Below are 20,809 nucleotides of genomic sequence, written 5' to 3'. Positions count from 1 at the left end.
CTTGACCTCTGCCCAAGAGGTCGATACTGCCCGCGTCGAATGGGCCCTTAGGACGGTCGGCGGAGGTAAGTTCTGACTCACAAACGCCAACTTGATTGCTTCCTTCACCCAGCGAGAGATGGTGACCTTAGAAGCCTTGCGGCCTTTATGGCCCCCTACATAATTTATTAACAAGTTCTCAGATCTCCTGAAAGCGCGTGTGCGCTGAAGGTAAATCTGCAGGTTCCGGACTAAATCTAGGGTATGCCACTTCTCCTCCTCAGGGGAAGTGGGCACGGGAAAAAAGGTTGGCAAGCAAATGAGCTGACTCACATTCGCCCTAGAAGAAACTTTCGGCCTGAATCCTGGCAGAAATCTCAACTGAACACGGTCTTCAAAGAAGGCAATGTAAGGAGCTTCCGATGAGAGTGCTTGAAGCTCCCCTACTCTTTTTGCCGAGGTGATAGCGAGGAGAAAAGATACCTTATAGGTCAGCCACTTTAGATCCACCTCCTCCAGAGGTTCGAATGGAGCAACACAAAGTGCCGTTAGGACCTTGCTGAGGTCCCATTGGTGGACAGGAGCAGAAACTGCTGGTCTCAGCCTAGTTGCCCCTTTGATAAAGGTGCTCACTAAAGGATCCTGAGACAACCGCCTCCCCAGATAGGCGGACAAAGCGGCTACATGTACCTTCAGGGTAGAAGCTGCAAGCCCTCTGTCTAGGCCGTCCTGCAGGAAATCCAGGATCGCCCTCACAGGGGGATCGGAGGAGTCCACTTCGTGTTCCGTGCACCAGGCCTGGAAAATATTACCGATCCTACGGTAATTCTTATTGGTCGAGGTGGCTCTGGCGCTGGCTAAAGTCCTTAGGACGCCTTGAGACAGTCCTCTATTCCTTAATAGGGACTGGTCAACCTCCAGGCTGTCAGATTGAATCTCCTCAGATCGTGGTGTCTCAGCTCTCCTTGTGTCACCAGATCTGGGAGGGGGGGAAGCCTCCAATACCTGCCTTGACTCATCCACATGAGCTGGGCAAACCAAGTCCTATTCGGCCAGAACGGGATTATGGCAATTCCCGAGACTTGGTCCTGTCTGATTTTCATCAATACCTTGGGTATGATGGAAACTGGAGGGAAAATGTATATCAGCCTGAACCTCCATGGGATGGACAGGGCATCCACTGCCAAGGCATTGTCCTCCTGGTACAGAGAGCAGAAGGTTTCCACCTTGGCGTTGAGTCGGGTTGCCATGAGGTCGACATCCGGAAGGCCCCATGTTTGGACAATCTGATGGAATATGTCTTGATTGAGAGACCATTCTCCTGATACAGGGATACCCCGACTCAACTGATCCGCTACTATGTTCAGGGAGCCCTTGATGTGAACAGCGGATAGGTGGGTCAGATTCTTCTCTGCCCACGTGAAGATCAAGTTCGCCTCTCTCAGTAGGGCTGGAACCCTGGTGCCGCCCTGTTTGCTCAAGTATATTACCGTCGTCATATTGTCTGACCGGACCTTGACTGCCTTCCCTTCGAGAAAGGGGGCGAAGTACTTCAGCGCCAGATACACTGCTTTTAGCTCCTTCAGGTTGGAGGTTCCTACCTCTGGATTCCTCCACAGACCCTGGACAGTCCTGCCGTCCAGGTGGGCTCCCCATCCCGAATGGGACGCATCTGTTGTCAACAGGGTCCAACGAGGTTGAACCGAGGACCTTCCGTCTTTCAGGTGTCTCCACCATCTGAGGGAAAGACGGGTACCGGGAGAAAGGCAGATCTTCCTGTGCAGTCCCCGTGGAGATCCGTTCCAGGCTCTCAACACTTCCATCTGAAGGGGACGCAAGTGCCATAAAGCCCAAGGGACCGCCTTGGCTGAAGAAGACATCAGGCCTAGGACCCGCATGGCGGTGCGAATGGTGATCCATCGGGACCTGAGGAGGCCCCGAACCGAAGCTTCTATTTTTGCTCGCCTTGGACGAGATAGGAAAATCTGCATGCTCTGGGAATCCAGAACAAACCCTAGGAATTTCTTCCGGGTGGATGGCACTATTTCTGACGTCTCCCAATTGATCAGCCAACCTAACTCCTGGAGGAAGGCGATGGCTATCTGGAGGTGGTGATGGAGAATTGAAGTAGACTGAGCTTTTATAAGCCAGTCGTCGAGGTAGGGAACCACGAAGAGGCCTTGAAGTCTGAGAGCGGCGGCAACTGGTGCGACCATCTTGGTGAATACATACGGAGCTGACGATATGCCGAATGGCAGAGCAGTGAACTGTAGGTGCTCTCTGTGACCAGCCATAAGAACGGCTATACGTAGATATTTCCTGTGTGGCGGGAAGATGGGGATATGTAAGTAGGCATCCTTCAGGTCCAGGGTGACCATGACCTCGTTGCGCAATAGGAAATTGGTTACTGAGTCTATGGACTCCATCCTGAAAGGTTTTTTCTTTATGAAGAGGTTGAGGAACCGAAGATCTATAATCATCCGCCACCCTCCTGTGGACTTTGGAACCAAGAACACGGGTGAATAAACTCCTTGACCCACTTCGGGAGGAGGGACCCTTTCCAGGGCCCCCTTTAAGAGATATTCTGCGACGGAAGCCTCCAGGCAGTCTTGTTGTAGGGCTGGTAAGACCCGCGTAGTGATGAAACGATCCACCGGAGGATGGGAGAACTCTATTGCGTATCCTCGCTGAACAACTTGAAAGACCCATGGGTCCAGAATGTGAAGATGCCATGCCACAAGGAAATTCGAAAGGCGCCCTCCTACGGGAGAGCTGGTCACAGAGAGCGGCGTCTCCTCAAAACCCCTTCTTCTTAGGGTCCTCCTTGGGGATCCCGCGACCCGCCCCTTTCGGACGGTATCTGGGGCGTCTCTGGCTTCCTTGTTGAGGCCTGTATTGAGACGTGGAGCCTCGACCCCTAGAAGGGGGAGGCCTTCTTTCTCTGGTTGCTTGTGGTAGTGATCTCCCTCTACCATCAGCCAATCCCTCCATCAGATCGTCCAGCCCTTGGCCGAAAACCTTCCCAGGTTGAAAGGGGAGGGAACACAAAGAAAACTTGGAGGCGACATCAGCCCGCCAAGGTTTGAGCCACAAGAGCCTCCTGGCGGCGGTATTGAGGGCCATGGCCTTGGAAGCCAGCTTCACCTGCTGTCTTGCCGATTCTCTCAGGAAATCCGTAGCGAGACGGATCTCCCCCATGGATGCCAGGATGTCGTCCCTGTTAACCCCGGAGTCGATATCCCGTTCCAGGCGGTCCAGCCGGGCTTGAAGCTTATCAGCTACTTCCGTTGAGGCGATGCCCACCGTCACCTGGGCTGAAGCAGACGAATACGCCTTCTTGAGCGTTGAATCCACTCTTCTATCAAGCAAATCCTGAAGATTTGACCCGTCATCGATGGGCACGACAGTGCGACGGGAAAGCTTAGAGATGGCTAAATCCACCTTGGGTGGCGGACCCCAGCGATCCAGCTGGGAGGGATCAATCGGATACACTGCTTTGAAAGCTCTGGTGGTGACGTAAGCCTTCTCCGGCTGCTTCCATTCTTGTTCCATTAGGCTGGCCATGGAGGCGTCCACTTGGAAAACCCTCCGCTTCCCAGAGGTGGACGCAGAGGCTTCCCCCTCGCCAACCTGGTCCCACGACCGGATGGCCTTCAGCAGTTTATTAGTCTTTTCCCGATGGAAAATTGGTCTGCTGGTACAGGAGGACTGATCGTCCGATGATATGGACACCTCCTCCACCTGGAGGCGCTCCAGGGAGGGCAGTGAAGCAGAACGCCTTTCCACGCGCTGCTTCTTGGTGAGCTGAGCCAGTGAAGTACGGATATCCTTTAAAGAATCATCCTGCAAAAAACACAAGGATACTTAGAAGCCGGAGGGGACCCTTCCCCTCTTTGCGGCAACCGTACTCACCATGTACTCCTTGACCCATGCTACCATATCACTGGTAACGGGTTCCTCCCGCAGAGGTCCCCTGCATTGCTGGCAGCGTGACCAGTCATAGCCTAAAGGCAAAACAATGACATTCAGGATACTCCCACCATTGGGAGAATTAGCAGACGAAAAAACCGCACCTACCATCAGGTAGTGGAACGTCACAATCAATGCAAGCCAGGTGTCTCCTTTTAGAAGACTTCTTCCGTCTTACTTGATCCCCGGGAGGGGTAGAAGAGGAAGACATGACAAATAGAAGCTAGCTTTCAGCGATACCTAAGCATGGAATATGAAACATCAGAGGAGTACATTCAAGGAACCATATGAGGAGACTCACCCAGCTTCTGCAGGCCACTTACCAACCTTCAGCAGAGTTTGCAGTAGAATAAATGCAGATTGAAGCGGTAACCACAAGCCACAGCGGAGAAACCAGCTAGGGATTAGACTAGCAGGCAATGAGGGATGCAACCTGCCCCCTTTTTTACAGCCCCATATCCGGAAGGGGCGTGGCCTTAGTCAAAAGCTCCGTTCCTTTGCCCTTCATAACACTCCTAGCCCTTCAAGTCACGCTCCCCCTTTGAGCCAACTACATTGGCACGTACCTTAATCTCCTGAGGACCTCCAGTGTCCAACGCTGCTGTTCGCGTGGTCCCGGAGCGGCGAATGCCGAAAACCGGAAGTTGCCGGTGTTACACTTCTAAACGACCGGCCGGAACCCTCCTACACAGAGGAAAGGTTCCGCGAAAACCGGAAGTTCCCCTCATGGAGCCGCGCGAACACGCCGGCTGGCTGCGCGCGGCTCCGAAGCCCAGCAGGACTGGATGCCGGGGAACAGGAGGTAGGATTGCGTGAGGGAGGTGGGCAAAATAGGTAACTTTAATCTTACCTATTCTCTTTGCAGGACCGACAGAAGTCCAAAGGGGCAGAGTGCATCATTGAAGACACCTGAACAGGTCTGAGCAGGTAAGTACCTGAAACTTCTTCTTACTCTTTCTCTTTAGGAGGACACAGAGTCCTCCCCACCTGTCCGATCCTTTACACAGGACAGAAAAAAACGCACAGGGGGGAGGTATCTGTGCCCTCTTAAAGGGAACAAGCCATGTGAAATTAATACATGGCTAATTAAAATTCCGCCTGTCCTACCAGCACACAGGGGCACGAAATACCCCACATTGTGCCGCTGGTAGGGACGACAGGGAAACAATGTTGTATTAGGGTGACCATAACCTATCTATCTGCGGGGCTGGGTTCTGGTGACAGGCTTTCTTTAAAGGGGTCGGCTACTTTCAGACCAATATTGAGAGACAAATGTTATTGTTTGTGTAATAAAAAGTTGCAAATTTTTCCAATATACCTTCTGTATCAATTCCTCACAGGTTTCTAAATCTCTTCTTGCTTGTCACCAGTATTGTGCTGTGACTATAAGAAGCCGTGCACCTGTGTGTTCATCACATGACCATGGACTGTATATCACATGACCATGGACTGTATATCACATGACCATGGACTATATATAACATGACCATGGACTATATATCACATGACCATGGACTGTATATCACATGACCATGGACTGTATAGAATATAGTCATGCTCAGAATTTCATCCACTAGATGTAACAGAATGAACGACAGCAATTAGAGATCTAGAAAACCATGAGGAATTGATATAGAAAGTATATTGGAAAATTGTCCATGTGTGTATATATAGTACTGTGTATCCGATATTTTATAATATTCCTTTGTTCCATTAATCCCACTTTAGGCTGAGGCCCCATGTGCGGAAACACAGATTTTTTGGTTGCAGATTTTGTTGCAGTTTTTTGAGCCAAAGCCAAGAATGGCCACAAAAGGTATGGGAAATATATAGGAAGGTCTTATACTTCTACCTTCTACTCACTCCACTCCTGGCTTTGGCTCAAAAAAATGAAGGAAAATCTGTAACAAAAAAAGCTGCGTTTCTGCAACGTAGGGCCTAAGCCGTAATGATCAGTACTGCCTGATAATATGATAATGGTCAGTACTGCATGATAGTATATACAGTATTCAGTACTGCCTGATAGTATATTGTATACTCAGTACTGCCTGATAGTATATACTCAATCCTGCCAGATAATATAACACGGTCAGTACTGCCAGATAATATATTGTATACTCAATACTGCCTGATAATATGATAATAGTCATTACTTCTGCTCTTATTTACCATCAGGCAGCTCAGGGTGACACAGTCGCAGATCCAGACATGTGCGGGCTGGGTGTTCCTTTGTTCCCAAGGGTGTCTTCATTAGCTCAATATCTTTCTTAATAGCATCAAGGGATCCATAGATTTCTTGCATGCCATCTGCGTAATCCCCAGCCGGTTCATCTGACATTATCTGACTCGCATCAATGGAGCGCTTATTTTTCTTGGGCATCTGGAATGGCAGTGGCTGGATGACTTCGCCTGGAGGTCCCTGGACAATGTACAGACAGCAGGGAATTAGATAGGTGCAATCCAATATACATGCACAAGTTATATCCGTCAGACTGACGTAGCACTTACTGGGGCTCCAGGTGGACCTTGTACTCCCTTCTGTCCTTTGGGTCCTGCTTGTCCCTGTTAATTATGGAGAGATGAGTAAGAAAACAAAATGGACAGCCTAGAGAATAGGAGTAATCTCTGCAAGAAATAGCCATAAACCATAGCGTATACTCACTGTAGCACCCTTAGCTCCTTTAGGACCGGGAGACCCCTATAAATAAGGATGAGAAATGTCAGAACACCAATATAATTCATCTGAAACACTTTATCCTATAGCACTGACGTTGTCTGTGGCGCTGTCTAGCTGAGCGCTAATGGGGCTACAATAGTGATACAATAGTAAAAAAGCAATAAAAGAAAAACAGATGAAGGGACTTACAGGTTGTCCGGCAGACCCTGGTGGGCCAATAGGACCTGTGACACCAGGAATACCCTAGAGTCGGAAGAAAAGCAGAGTAAGACATGGGATAAGGCCCATAAATATCTGACATATGTATAATAATGACTGTACTCACAGGTTCTCCTTTCTGTCCAGCTATGCCGTGTGGGCCAGGAAGACCCCGGTCACCTTTCTCGCCCTGCTCTCCAGTTGGTCCAATGAGGCCAATAAGACCAGGATGACCCTAAACAATGATGAAGGTGAGTTATTCTGCTGTTACTGTTGTCATCATAGTGCAAAGCAGCGTATACCATTAGACTATTATGTGGGACTCATCAAAATGTCGTCATGTCCATGTCATACACAGTTCTCTCGTATTTGGAACAGTCGTCTTAATGCCTAGAAACGTTTTCTATTTTAGTTCTATTTAGAGCAGGGATTTAACGTGAAGGGGTGCAGAGGTACACCAAGTCCCAGGAGCCTCGTGGGGGCCAGAAGGTGTCTTTTCCCAATATAAGGAGACTGGTGCTGTAGAAGATGCATTACATGGATGACGTGTTGTGCTGTGTATTACTATGTGTTGTAATGTTTGCTGTAGTTACTCATATATATGTTACATAGTCTTTACAAATACAGTCATATAAAGAGTTTTGCAGTTTCTCACCTTCTCTCCTTTAGGGCCGCTATCTCCCTTGAGCCCAGGCAATCCAGGAGGACCCTAGAGGACAGACAGCTTAGTATATACTCTCCCATAATAGGTTATATACAGTATATAGTAAATCCACAGTTGTTCCACTTACCACAGGTCCAGGAGGTCCAGCTTGACCGGTTGCTCCTGGCCGACCTTGTTCACCCTAGAAGCCACACAAAACTGCATTACGTAGCGATAAATGAGAGCGTGTATCATAGGCAGGGAGATATTAAACCTCACGAATTCTGACAAAAGTAGGAACTGTCCAGGGCAGCAAACCAATAAGAATCATAAGGCGAGAGCTGATGAGTTGTTTGATGTAAAGACAAATCTAACATTTATTGTTGGCAGATTGTTGCCCTGTGTCTCCCTTTGCAGAAGAGGTGTAACTAGACAATACTGTGCAAAACTTCTTAAGGCTCAGGTGCCACGGAGCAGGCTGCAGCAAAGCGCTGAGGGATAAACAATGGCAGCAATGCTTCGCGTTCTTTCCCACAGCGCTTTTCAAATAAAGTCCGCAGGGAAAACCACAACTGTTTTGGAAATCCCAGCATCTCCGCTGCTCGTATTATTCTGTAATGTGTGAATGGGATTTACTAGAGTCCCATTCACTTTGCAAAGATTGCAGAAGGCTGCGTTTTTTTGCCATGGCATTTACACCACGTGGGGCCCCGGTTTAAAACCTCCTCTCTTATTAATTGTTGAGTGAGGGAATGAATATCTATATATATATATATATATATATATATATATATATATATATACACACACAGCATGCCACAAAGTGTTCACCACTGTCTATCATACCGTATACCCATATACCTAGTCATTACATTCATATGCAAGACCAATACATCTATGCACATATAGACACACACATGCTCACTACAGTCATATGCACATTCACTACACATATGTTCACACATACATATACACTATGAACATGCATAGACATGAACACATCTTATGTAATACATCCAGGGACACTACACCCCACTCTTAGCCTATGTTCACACCAGCATTGGGAGACTTCAGTGCAAGACAAGATGCAAGACCAGATCAAGCAGCTTGATCCACTGTTCTGTCTGATAAAATGGGACCCATCACATGCCATTGGTGTCTGCCATGTCTGTTATTTGCATTGTCCTTTGCAGATGATGGAACATTACAATGGGATTAACCAGTGCAGATGTGAGCAGAGTCTCTTACCTCTCACTGGCACTGCCCTGGCCGGCTCTCCATTATATATCAGCCACTACATAGTAACCCCATCCTTACTGTCATGGCCTCTAATACTGAGGTCGTCCGGCAGTCTTCCCCTGCTCCTGTGGTTCTTATAAATTGGACTTTGATCACTAGGGGGTCCATTAGTGATTTGGGTCCAGTTCAGTGAATCCACAAGAGCACGGGCTACCGCTGATCTATAACTGAGACCAGAATGTGCTGATCATGAGCCTATCTGAAGCCGGCCTATGGATTACATGCAGCCCATTATTTAGTGGTTTTGTAGCCATATTGGAGCTGTGAATAAGGTGAAGAGAATGTCCCTGCTCTAGTTCTGGATTGCTGTGGACAGAGACCTGAAGTACTGGTGATATATTGGCTTCAGAAAGGGAAATTTGGCAAGGCTAAGGAAGCGTTCACACCATGTTGCTGGGTGCAGATAAATGTTTGCATAATCTGCATGCTGCCTTATATCTGCACTTGTCCTCTCTATTACTTACCACAGCTCCAGGGATGCCTCTAAGTCCTTCTGGTCCTTGCTTTCCTTGAGTTCCCTGAGGTCCCACAGCACCAGTCTTTCCAGGAGGTCCCAAAGCACCGGGCTCACCCTGAAAGCAGACGTAACATGTGATAAGGGACAATCTAATGCTGTGACTTATATCAGACCCTTCATTAACAGATGACATGTATCTGTAGATCCGGAGGATCTGGTAGGATCCAGCACATTTACCTTAGCTCCCTTTTCTCCTGCACGACCTTCAGGACCAGATGGACCAGCAGGACCCTAAGAGAGAAGACACCACCAATAAATACCAACTATATAAGTGTATAGAAGTGACCCAAAGTCTGACGTCTACTTATACCATCATGTATAGGACACATGTTGTAAGACGTCAGAACGATGGAGATCGGAAAGGTCAGAATCCAGAGAAACTACAACATAAGATCAAGTATATTGTAAATGATCACAGTTTACTTACTCTCTTTCCTAATGGTCCAGGGGGTCCGTTCTCTCCAGTAGGACCAGGGGATCCCTGATGAAGAAGTACAAGATAGAAGTACTTACAAATTGTACACTTACTCGTGCTAAGATTGTATTTAAAGGAAACCTTCCTGAAGATCCAGATTATATTGTATCGTATTATAGTATATCATACTGTATTATATTATGTTAGTTTTTTATCCAGGGCACTATCACAACAGACAGTCCTGATAATTCTTACAAGAAGGCAGCCACCAAAGACTGACCAGGACTTGAGCAGCCGTCATGGCCAGGTAAAGACTTCCTTTTAGTCTACGGCTGGTGCTTGATCCTGGTAAGTGACCACCATGTGGGATTGGGCCACCTACGATTCTGCTTTTTAGCCACCAGTATAAAGCACAGCTCACTACCATTTTCTAGCCTGGTATTCTGTGTGTCGGTGTAACAGCCTCCTCTGGTGATGGTTTATCTCCCAAGACAACATAGAATTGGGAATGTCAACATCTAACATGCCTGATCTTACTTTCCCCAAACATCTGTCATCAGGGAAGAATCCGCTCACTCTCTTACACATTAGATGTGTGATGATATTAAAAAAACTAAATATTTTTGTAAATATGTATCATTTAAAAAAATATGGAAAGATTTAAGGATTTTCTCTAACCATCTAGTGGTGACATTGTCATGATTGGTTGGTTAGATACGACCATGGATTTAGGAACTTTCTGTATTCTGAAACCCAGCCATGATGTCCTTATTGTGGTCAGGTTATCTTCTCATACATGTAGTGTCCTCCTGATAACCAGCCATGATGTCCTTATTGTGGTCAGGTTATCTTCTCATACATGTAGTGTCCTCCTGATAACCAGCCATGATGTCCTTATTGTGGTCAGGTTATCTTCTCATACATGTAGTGTCCTCCTGATAACCAGCCATGATGTCCTTATTGTGGTCAGGTTATCTTCTCATACATGTAGTGTCCTCCTGATAACCAGCCATGATGTCCTTATTGTGGTCGGGTTATCTTCTCATACATGTAGTGTCCTCCTGATAACCAGCCATGATGTCCTTATTGTGGTCAGGTTATCTTCTTATACATGTAGTGTCCTCCTGATAACCAGCCATGATGTCCTTATTGTGGTCGGGTTATCTTCTTATACATGTAGTGTCCTCCTGATAACCAGCCATGATGTCCTTATTGTGGTCAGGTTATCTTCTCATACATGTAGTGTCCTCCTGATAACCAGCCATGATGTCCTTATTGTGGTCAGGTTATCTTCTCATACATGTAGTGTCCTCTCCTGATAACCAGCCATGATGTCCTTATTGTGGTCAGGTTATCTTCTCATACATGTAGTGTCCTCCTGATAACCAGCCATGATGTCCTTATTGTGGTCGGGTTATCTTCTCATACATGTAGTGTCCTCCTGATAACCAGCCATGATGTCCTTATTGTGGTCGGGTTATCTTCTCATATATATAGTGTCCTCCTGATAACCAGCCATGATGTCCTTATTGTGGTCGGGTTATCTTCTCATACATGTCATGTCCCTGCCTAATGGACACAATAAAGGAATCATAGCTGGGTTTCTGACAAGTCCCAGACCATAGAGAAGTCCTTGATTCATGGCTGTACCCATTGGTCAAGACAACAGACTGTCACTATTAAGATGGTTAGGGAAAACCTTTAGAATTCAGCACTTATTTGCAAAAATTCCCAAGTTTTAATTATCTACAGAACTAATATGATTTTGTTCATGGAAATACGACTATAAACCACCAGAAAACCCATCAGAACTATCAGCGATATCACCATTAACTAACCTAAAACACCAGAGATATAAAAATAATGTTTTTGGGGGCTAAATATATTGTTAACTTATCCTAAAGATAGGGGATAGGTCATCAATATCAGATCGGAATATACAATGAAGCAGGAGGCAGATATTGTCCTGTGTGTAGGGGTTGTACCAAAATCCTTGCGGTATTCAAGATTTCTGCTTGTTGTCATTCATTTTGCTTACTTTTAGTGGATAAAAATCAGTCGATGGTCATGTGATGGACACACAGGCAATTGTTATAGTCACAACACAGTAATTAGACATCTGCCTGGTAACGAGCCGTGCACATGACCGTGGACTATATATCATATGACCGTGGACTGTATATCACATGACCATGGACTGTATATCACATAACCATGGACAACCCCTCTAAGTCATTTGTCTACACTGACCTCTTATTTTTTTACCGTTTATTTGTGAAGCACCATTGTTCCGGCCGATGTACGAGAAGTCACTGGAGTCACGTTCACTTACCGCCTCTCCTTGTTCGCCATCTTCTCCGCGCTCTCCCTTTGCTCCATCTTGTCCCTGTTAGATAACAATCATTGATAGAAATCAGTTCCACGCTTTACTTACCATTATAGTGATATCCATTGCCTAATACTTCCAGATATTGACCCAGTTTAATTATACTGTGCCTCATACTTACTCTGGGTCCCATCTCTCCGGGGGGTCCAGGATCTCCAGGGAATCCTACAGGACCCTAAAACATCAAAGAGATTGTAATTATTTAATGAGCCAGTATGTAAAACAGAATTATCAATATGCCGCCTGATGTTCAGCTGTAGTTTCGCCCTATACCAGCACAAATGATTCTAACAAAGCTCATCAGATGCTTCTTCTTTACCCTCCTGGAGGCAGGACGATCGTGTCCTAACATTAGATTTTACAGCCAAAGTCCAACACACCAAAAATGAAATCAGCTGTTGATCTCTTGGGCAAAAGACCAATTTATGGGTTGGTGGTCAAATGAATCAAACAACATTTATCTCGATTCTATGTCTGTCTTACAAAGGTCTCCCCTCTACAGTATATAAATGACATATCACTAGAATATCCCATCACTCCATGAGCAGTGGAGGACAATCAGGATGAAGGGGCTGCTGGGCTTATAGTGACCCTCCCCCATAAGACTTATCTCAGTATATGTGTACATGACTGGAATACCTAAGTCTTAATATTGTGAAACCCCATGGAGGACACCACCCAGGTGCATTGGAAAGTGATCATCTAAGACAGGTGATGCCTCAATTGTCAAGAATGGAGATTCAAGCAACACCTGGCTGAAGCCGCGGGAAACTGAGGGGTACGGTACTTATTCTTATATTAGGGCTCTATGCCGATTAGTTTTCTGAATATTTTTATTCTCCTTTAATATTTGATTTGCAAGGATCCGACCAACAGACCCCTCACCAATCCGAGGATGCACCTCCACGCAGTCCTACCTAAGTGAATGGGGCTGAGATGCAATTCCTGCACAGGGGCTGCTGCTCTTTTTCAGACCCTTCATTCAATAAACTATTTGAGGTCCAAAAGGACAAAACCTCCCTGGCCAGACACTATTGGCACATTTTAGGGACAGGCTATATACTGTTCGTGCTTATATACTTGTTTTACTAAACTTCAGCTAAACTCCTGCAGTGCAAGACTGTTATATTCATCCAATTTGTAGAAATGAATCTCTGTAAGGTTAGTCTTTGTTCTCACCGGGTTTCCTTTAGGTCCATCATCACCAGTAGGTCCCTTTCCTCCTGGGGGTCCGGGGTCACCTGGTTGCCCAGACTCTCCCTTTTCGCCTCTGTCTCCACGTGGTCCCTGGTAAGTAAAGACGAAGGTAAAGACATGAAGCTTACTGCCTAATATTCCATCACAGCTGGGTCACATGTAATGTTCTCATCAGAACCAGAGCTGACGTCATGTCGGCAAGACATAGATATTAAAATTCCTGAACCGCTCACCTTAGGTCCAGGTTCTCCTTGAACACCAGGAACTCCAGTCTCACCAGGTTCTCCCTATAATGTGTAAAGATAAGTAGATATCTCTTTCAATAAGACAGTTCCTATCGCTTATTTGGATCGTTTCCAATTTTACTTGGACATTTATTTTTAATTATATTTAAATAAATAAATAAAGGAGACTTACCTTCTCTCCCGGTGGTCCCAGGTTTCCTATTCCACCAGGAGGACCTTGAGGTCCCTGCAAAGAATGACATAATCATTACGAGATTTCAGATATGTAAAGACAAAGGCCCAGACTTACTAAGACTGCTGCACCTAAAAGGTAGTATGTGGCCATGTAGTATGTGGCCATACACATGCAAGGCTTGTCAGCCACTACCCACCCAACTCCACCATGGACATGTGTCCATCAAGCTGACATGAGGAGAGGGGATCGACCAAACACCTCCATAGAAAGAAAGGATCGAATGGGTAGAAATAAAACATTCTTCATACACTTTCCTTAGGTAAGGACAAGGGTCCCCCATAAACACAGCGCAGGGTAATGGACAACATTTATCTAATGAGTATAGTCATCTTAGGTCTGCTCTTCTGCAGGGCTTTGGATATCTCACTTTCTGTTCTGTGACTGGTATATTAAGCCATACAATGCTTATAGGTTTATACAGACTGCAATGACATACGGGCTGCAACCAGTAATAACTCACATCAGCTCCATTAGGTCCGGCTGGTCCACGAGGTCCAGGTGGTCCTGGTGGTCCCTGTATAACAACAGAGGGGAATATAGATAAGAATATAGTCTGCACCAGAGACAGATTGGCTCATCACAGTGTACGTTACATGACCACACTCACCATGGGACCAACGTCGCCAGTTTCTCCCTTCTCACCAGATGGACCGGGCAGCCCCTGTAACACACAAGAGAAACAGGTAACCTTACATAATACTAGGAGATGTCAGGATTGTAGTTCTGATGTAGATGTAGCAGAGCTGAGCATCTTAGGGCGCTGTTTTTGCTGTGCAGGATTAATATACTTTATATAGAGAGTCGATCCTGAATGTAAAGCCAGTTCTTGCTACTCTTTGTAGTTATTCCCGCGTCTGTACAGTGTATGCCCACACGTTCTGTGATTCTCTCATACTGATCCGATAGTTACACATAGTGTTCCCTTATTCAGCCTTGCTTGGATCATGTTATATCTGAACCTGCTCTTCTTACCCCTCTCTGATCTAGCAGACCCAGTCATGATCTTCCTAAATCCCATGTAACAGTAGTCGTCAATGCAAAAGGGACAGAAGTCAGGAGATCAGTCTTGTGCCCAATAAATCCCAGTGCAGGGCCTAATGGGACAGTGCAGGACTTATTTCCTCGGTACCTTCTTGCCACTATCTTGACATTACATAGATCATCTATTATCACTAGGATTCATGGTATATTGACCAATGATAGGTTTTACCATCGGTTTCCATCAAAATGGCTGAACTTCCTGTTTTCAATAGGAAACCTAATTGCCAAATATTTGCTGCTGCTCTGACTTCTGATATTATAATCTGATATTGCATTAACAATGTATCCTCCTTATATACAATACTACACTGAACCATATATAGGATAGCCATAGGATAGCCATGTAATGATATATACAGCTCTTATAACTGTTATCCATCACCTGTGGGACTTTAGAGACTGTAGAGACATTTCAACACAGATATAATGGACAATTTGCAATGGAAACCAATTTTGATGAAAGTAGCCATGATAGATCTGCAGTATAGCAGCCCATACATCTTACCTGTAATCCAATGGGTCCAGGAGAACCTGGGAAACCTCGGGTGCCTTCATCTCCTTTTGCGCCAAAAATTCCCTGCTGTCCACGAGGGCCGGGCTCTCCATCAGCACCCTGAATAGAGAAAAAAACTGGTTAGTCAAATCAGAATCAGATCAAGGCCTGTGGCTGCCACTGGGTATGTCAGGTTGGTGGTGCGGGGCCACATGTTTTTGGAAAAAAAATAATGCCACATAGTGTCCAAATAGTGGAGTCCACGGGGCATTTGTCCCTCGTGCCCTTAATGGGCGATTGTAAGATTAATGTGAATATGGAAAATGAGAGTTTCCAAAAATTTCTACTATACATCCTGGTGAAGACATAACACAGACTGTATACGTCTTATAGTGTATATATATGTCATAGGAGAAGACTCGCCGTATACCATATAGGTCTTCTACATGAACATGGTCCTATAACGGGTATTTTATTATCATTCTCTAATGTTAATTTTAATTTTAGGAAATTTATTTTAACTGCTTTTCTGAGAAGTAGATCTGGAGATCAATGAAAGACTGAGGAAAGCGAATGGTGATGTCAGGTTAGACTACAGGTAGGATCATAGGCTTAATTGTTGGACATAGACTTAATTGTTACCCATTAATTAATGGACAGGGGATAAAGCAGGCCTGAAGGAATTCTCAACTGACAGGAAGTCACAATCTTGAGATTTTAGCCAATCACTGTAACAGGAAGTAGTAGTGATTGTCGTGTAGCGTTAACCAATCAGGAAGATTCCTGAACCAAACGGAAGCAGCAGCAGTTGTATTCTAACCAATCACTGCAAACATAAGGATCCCTGATCATCGAGTGGCTGATCGTATATATCACATGACAGATATCGTTTTGTGTTAGCTCCTTCTTACATAATTTATCTCGGCACAAGGAATGATTTGGGTTTTGGTTCTTTTGACGCTGTTTCTTTTTGTGTCCTCTAAAGTCAAAGCCATGTATTCAGTGTCAGTCATTGTAGACAGTATGACGACTAGCTCTTATTTTTGACCCCGTCTAAAGATATTTCAATGACAATATTATAATGTTTAGGTAATTCTTACTTGTTGTTTTATAAAAATCAGACTCTTGTATGGCAATAATAAATTCTTATAAAGTAAGTCGCTGAATTTTTAGACATTACCACATAAGGAATTGTATTTCATTTAAGTGAAGAGATACTTACTGGAGTGCCCGGCTGTCCAAGAGGACCAACAGAACCCGGGGGACCAGGAGGACCCTGAGAATAAGCAAAAATGTTTGTTTATGACCTTTTTTAATAACAAAAAATGGCATTTATGATACACTGCAGATGCTTTACATCACTATGGAGGCATTACTGTATATGGTCGTAACAGAAGATACAATGTATTCAAATGTAAAAATAAAATATATAAAAGAGTTGTATATTCTACTAACATATGTGTATATAACACTACAAGGTAAGGGCACATTGGTGCTACGTCACACTCTGCGGCCTTAATGTGAACCTATGGCAATCAGAGTGACAGAATATTAATAAATATCTAGAAACAATTAGATGATAGATGCAAATTAGTCTGCAGCCGCCTCCATGCGCCTATCGTAGACTGTTACTGAATATTGTATAAGTAACTGGAAATATTATCTGATATCCTATTTCCATCCATCCTTAAGTGAATATTCTCAAGTCTATGAACATGGGTCCCTCATGAATTCAAATCAACCATGAAAACCAGATCCATTTTTTACAACCCATTTCCATCATGGTGGCGTGAATAAGCAAGAAAGTAAGAATAGGCGGTATTATGATGGACAACCAAAAATGGCCACTGTGGAGAACAAGGTTAGGTGTCTGATTATATAACCACCCAACAAGAAAAAAGTAGTCCCTGGTACTGAGCTCGGGTTCTGGATTGGGATTACAGATCATGGCTTAAACATTGTGTTCAGAAGACTGGTAAGGTATCCCAGAAATATGGTAGGGCTGTCTACAGGCTTGGCCAGTGATGCGAGAACTGGCACACTTCATAGGTATTTTGTCAGTTTTAAGACCAAATTTTCAATTTTGACCAAATTTACCAATTGTTAGTGAAATATTGGGAGAGTTCACTGTATTAGTAAAACAAAAGGCTTAAGTGTTTGTGTTTGTTTCTACTTCTTAACTTGACCCTTAGTGGATTTAATATGCTACCATTGTAGGGTCCAAGAGCAAGATCTGAAGTCCCTGCAAATTGCCAGGATGACAACCACTGGCTTAGGCTGTCGAGCTTTGGCTGATGTACACATGGGCTGCATGCTATGGCTACTTAATGATCCCCATGCTGTATATTGGGGGGGTTTAGCTAAATGTGCAATGTCGGCCTTGAAAAGCTGAAAAACACAAAAATGTCAGGAAAGGAAGAATCCAGGGAACTGCTGTGCTCCTGGTCATTACATAATATCTGGGTACTTACATGTTCACCCTTGTTACCCTTGGCTCCTTTCTGTCCATGCTCGCCAACTTCACCCTGCAAAGTAATAAGATTATCAGCACGTTGTATTACACTCCTGACCTTATCTAGGTTGATATAAAAAACACAACATATACATAAAAACTTAGGCAGACGTTAACTAAGTTCAAAAATGTATTAAGGGACACAGGACTGTTAAGACATTTGTGGCATCTTCCCCCATCCAAGTGCCAGAGAATCAGATCTACATCAGTTTCTGGCATAAATGATAATAAATGTATTGGGCCATGACTAGCCCAACCCTCCACCATTTCCCCAAAAAGAGTGGTGTGAGTGGCAAAAAAGGAGGACATGCACCCTCGGATCACAACAGCAGCTCTGCAATGCAAGGACTGAACTGTTTAGACATCATCTGAGCAAACTGTGGGGTCTTATAATGGAACTGCCCATGACACAGAATTAGGGATTTTATGGATAATCTGCAATACAGCCACAATCAGCCTCACCTTATCTCCATCTTCTCCAGAAATTCCTGGAGGTCCAGCCGGCCCTGGAAGACCCACAGGTCCCTGCACTCCATCTCTGCCTGCAGGGCCAATGGGACCTTTTTCTCCCTAGAATTACATAAGGCATGAAAGTCAGTAACTCATCCGGTAGAGTAAGAATATAAATATCATACACCGTAGTATATCTTGTGGGTGTTAAATCTGATGGAGCAAATATACTGGATGAAAGAAATAATCTATGGACATGTCACTTGTGCACCAGAATGCTCCTCAGGTCTGGATGGGGACAACCAGACTATGAGCTAAGACTTGTATGATAGATAACTCAACATAGAAGTAATACAGAAATATACTCTGCACTAAATGTGTAGACAGGTATATGGACGTCATGCCCACCCATTTTTATACATACGGGAACACCCTTTTCTCCAGCAGCACCAGAGGGTCCTTGAGGGCCTGGTCTTCCAGGAGGCCCAATTGGTCCACCTTGGCCTGGTCCACCTCTTTCTCCAGGAGATCCCTATGGATAATATCAGCAGTCAGTAACTTCAATGAACCGAAAACCATTGCTATTTCCCACATGTGACGGCTTGTCTACTCCAATGTCTATGCTCTAAAGCAGATAACTAAATGCTGCCAACAGAGCTGAGGAGAAGCTCAGGCAAGATGGCTGCCCCCATAATCATATACAAAAAAATAGAAGAAACAATCTAGAATCAGACAATCAAAACAGATTAGAAAAAAGAGCTATGTTTATGGTTTAAATAAATATTAACCATTTCTTTCCCTTTGATACAATATTAACCATTTCTTTCCCTTTGATACAATATTAAGCATTTCTTTCCCTTGGATACAATATTAACCATTTCTTTCCCTTTGATACAATATTAACCATTTCTTTCCCTTGGATACAATATTAACCATTTCTTTCCCTTTGATACAATATTAACCACTTCTTTCCCTTTGATACAATATTAACCATTTCTTTCCCTTTGATACAATATTAACCATTTCTTTCCCTTTGATACAATATTAGACACACTAGCAAGACTATTGACCGGCTGTAAATCTCATTGCAATCACTGGATTGTCAAACATAGACACATATAGGATAGAAATTCTATGAACGTGTTTAACACAATCACATTCTTTTGAAAAGCTGCTCATCTTGTGATACACAACTTGGTATATGTTAAGTCAAAAGTATGGATAAGAAAGCACACATCTATCAGAGCTTAGAATGTATAATATACTAATATATAATGGAGTGTAGGCTACAACACATGAAGAAAACTTACTGCCGGACCAGCGGGGCCAGCCGGACCTTCATTACCCTTCAGACCTGGACCACCCTAAGAGGCAAAGAAAAATAAAGATTTAGTGATTTTACATAGTAAGTAGACACAGCTAAACATAAAGGATTGGAATAAAGAGCACGATGGCTTGTTCAGGGGATTGTCTAGAATGACAGATGGTTTATCAGTCCGCCCCTGTGAGCAGACCTAGAATGTTATGGATTTGGGCCACAATGTACAGTCTAGGTAACACTGATACCAGCAACATTTTAAGGAGAATTTTAGTCAAATGTTGACACAAATAAAACTGTTACCTATCTAAACGGAGTCTTGTACACATATCTGACACTACCAAGGTGTAATCTTTGTATTTTTGCATTGAAAAGTTGATTTCTCAGATACAATCTCAGAGGCAGTGGCCATTCTTATGCATTCAATATTCTTAAAGCCTGAAAAGATTTTGTCTATTTTGAATTATTTATTTGTACTGACTGGAGAAGATACAAAAAACCTAAAGTAGGGCTCACACTACCACTGGTGTCCACTAAAAAAAAAAAAAAGACAGGGCAACATGGTAGCTCAGTGGTTAGCACTGCTGCACTGGAGTCCTGGATTCAAATCCCACCAGGAACACCATCTGCAAGGAGTTTTGTATGGTCTCCCTGTGCTTGCATGGATTTCCTCCCAATCTACAAAGACATACTTAAATGGAAAAAAAAAATGTACATTGTGATCCCTATATCTTATATCCCTATATCTTATATCCCTATATCATATATCCCTATATCTTATATCCCTATATCTTATATCCCTATATCTTATATCCCTATATCTTATATCCCTATATCTTATATCCCTATATCATATATCCCTATATCTTATATCCCTATATCTTATATCCCTATATCTTATATCCCTATATCATATATCCCTATATCATATATCCCTATATCTTATATCCCTATATCTTATATCCCTATATCTTATATCCCTATATCATATATCCCTATATCATATATCCCTATATCTTATATCCCTATATCTTATATCCCTATATCTTATATCCCTATATCATATATCCCTATATCTTATATCCCTATATCATATATCCCTATATCTTATATCCCTATATCATATATCCCTATATCATATATCCCTATATCATATATCCCTATATCTTATATCCCTATATCTTATATCCCTATATCTTATATCCCTATATCATATATCCTTATATCTTATATCC

General features: G+C 43.9%; 1 protein-coding gene across 5 annotated transcripts in view; it reads right to left on the bottom strand.

Annotated features, from left to right (window-relative positions):
* Nucleotides 1-20,809, bottom strand: part of COL11A2 (collagen type XI alpha 2 chain) — a 106,412-nt gene that overhangs the window by 2,396 nt on the left and 83,207 nt on the right. For all 5 annotated transcript variants that reach the window (XM_075259551.1, XM_075259547.1, XM_075259548.1 and 2 more), the window contains 23 exons: nt 19,567-19,620; nt 18,681-18,788; nt 18,269-18,376; nt 17,766-17,819; nt 16,517-16,570; nt 15,307-15,414; nt 14,368-14,421; nt 14,221-14,274; nt 13,698-13,751; nt 13,514-13,567; nt 13,263-13,370; nt 12,205-12,258; nt 12,030-12,083; nt 9,710-9,763; nt 9,460-9,513; nt 9,230-9,337; nt 7,615-7,668; nt 7,479-7,532; nt 6,951-7,058; nt 6,815-6,868; nt 6,611-6,646; nt 6,457-6,510; nt 6,118-6,367 (listed from right to left, as the gene is read on the bottom strand). In XM_075259551.1, the coding sequence (XP_075115652.1) occupies nt 6,118-6,367; nt 6,457-6,510; nt 6,611-6,646; nt 6,815-6,868; nt 6,951-7,058; nt 7,479-7,532; nt 7,615-7,668; nt 9,230-9,337; nt 9,460-9,513; nt 9,710-9,763; nt 12,030-12,083; nt 12,205-12,258; nt 13,263-13,370; nt 13,514-13,567; nt 13,698-13,751; nt 14,221-14,274; nt 14,368-14,421; nt 15,307-15,414; nt 16,517-16,570; nt 17,766-17,819; nt 18,269-18,376; nt 18,681-18,788; nt 19,567-19,620 (1,744 nt within the window). The remainder of the gene's footprint in view (nt 1-6,117; nt 6,368-6,456; nt 6,511-6,610; nt 6,647-6,814; nt 6,869-6,950; nt 7,059-7,478; nt 7,533-7,614; nt 7,669-9,229; nt 9,338-9,459; nt 9,514-9,709; nt 9,764-12,029; nt 12,084-12,204; nt 12,259-13,262; nt 13,371-13,513; nt 13,568-13,697; nt 13,752-14,220; nt 14,275-14,367; nt 14,422-15,306; nt 15,415-16,516; nt 16,571-17,765; nt 17,820-18,268; nt 18,377-18,680; nt 18,789-19,566; nt 19,621-20,809) is intronic.

The sequence above is a fragment of the Leptodactylus fuscus genome, chromosome 11, assembly GCF_031893055.1.
Source record: "Leptodactylus fuscus isolate aLepFus1 chromosome 11, aLepFus1.hap2, whole genome shotgun sequence".
Classification (NCBI taxonomy): Eukaryota; Metazoa; Chordata; class Amphibia; order Anura; family Leptodactylidae; genus Leptodactylus; species Leptodactylus fuscus.
This window is presented reverse-complemented; position numbering and strand designations above follow the sequence as displayed.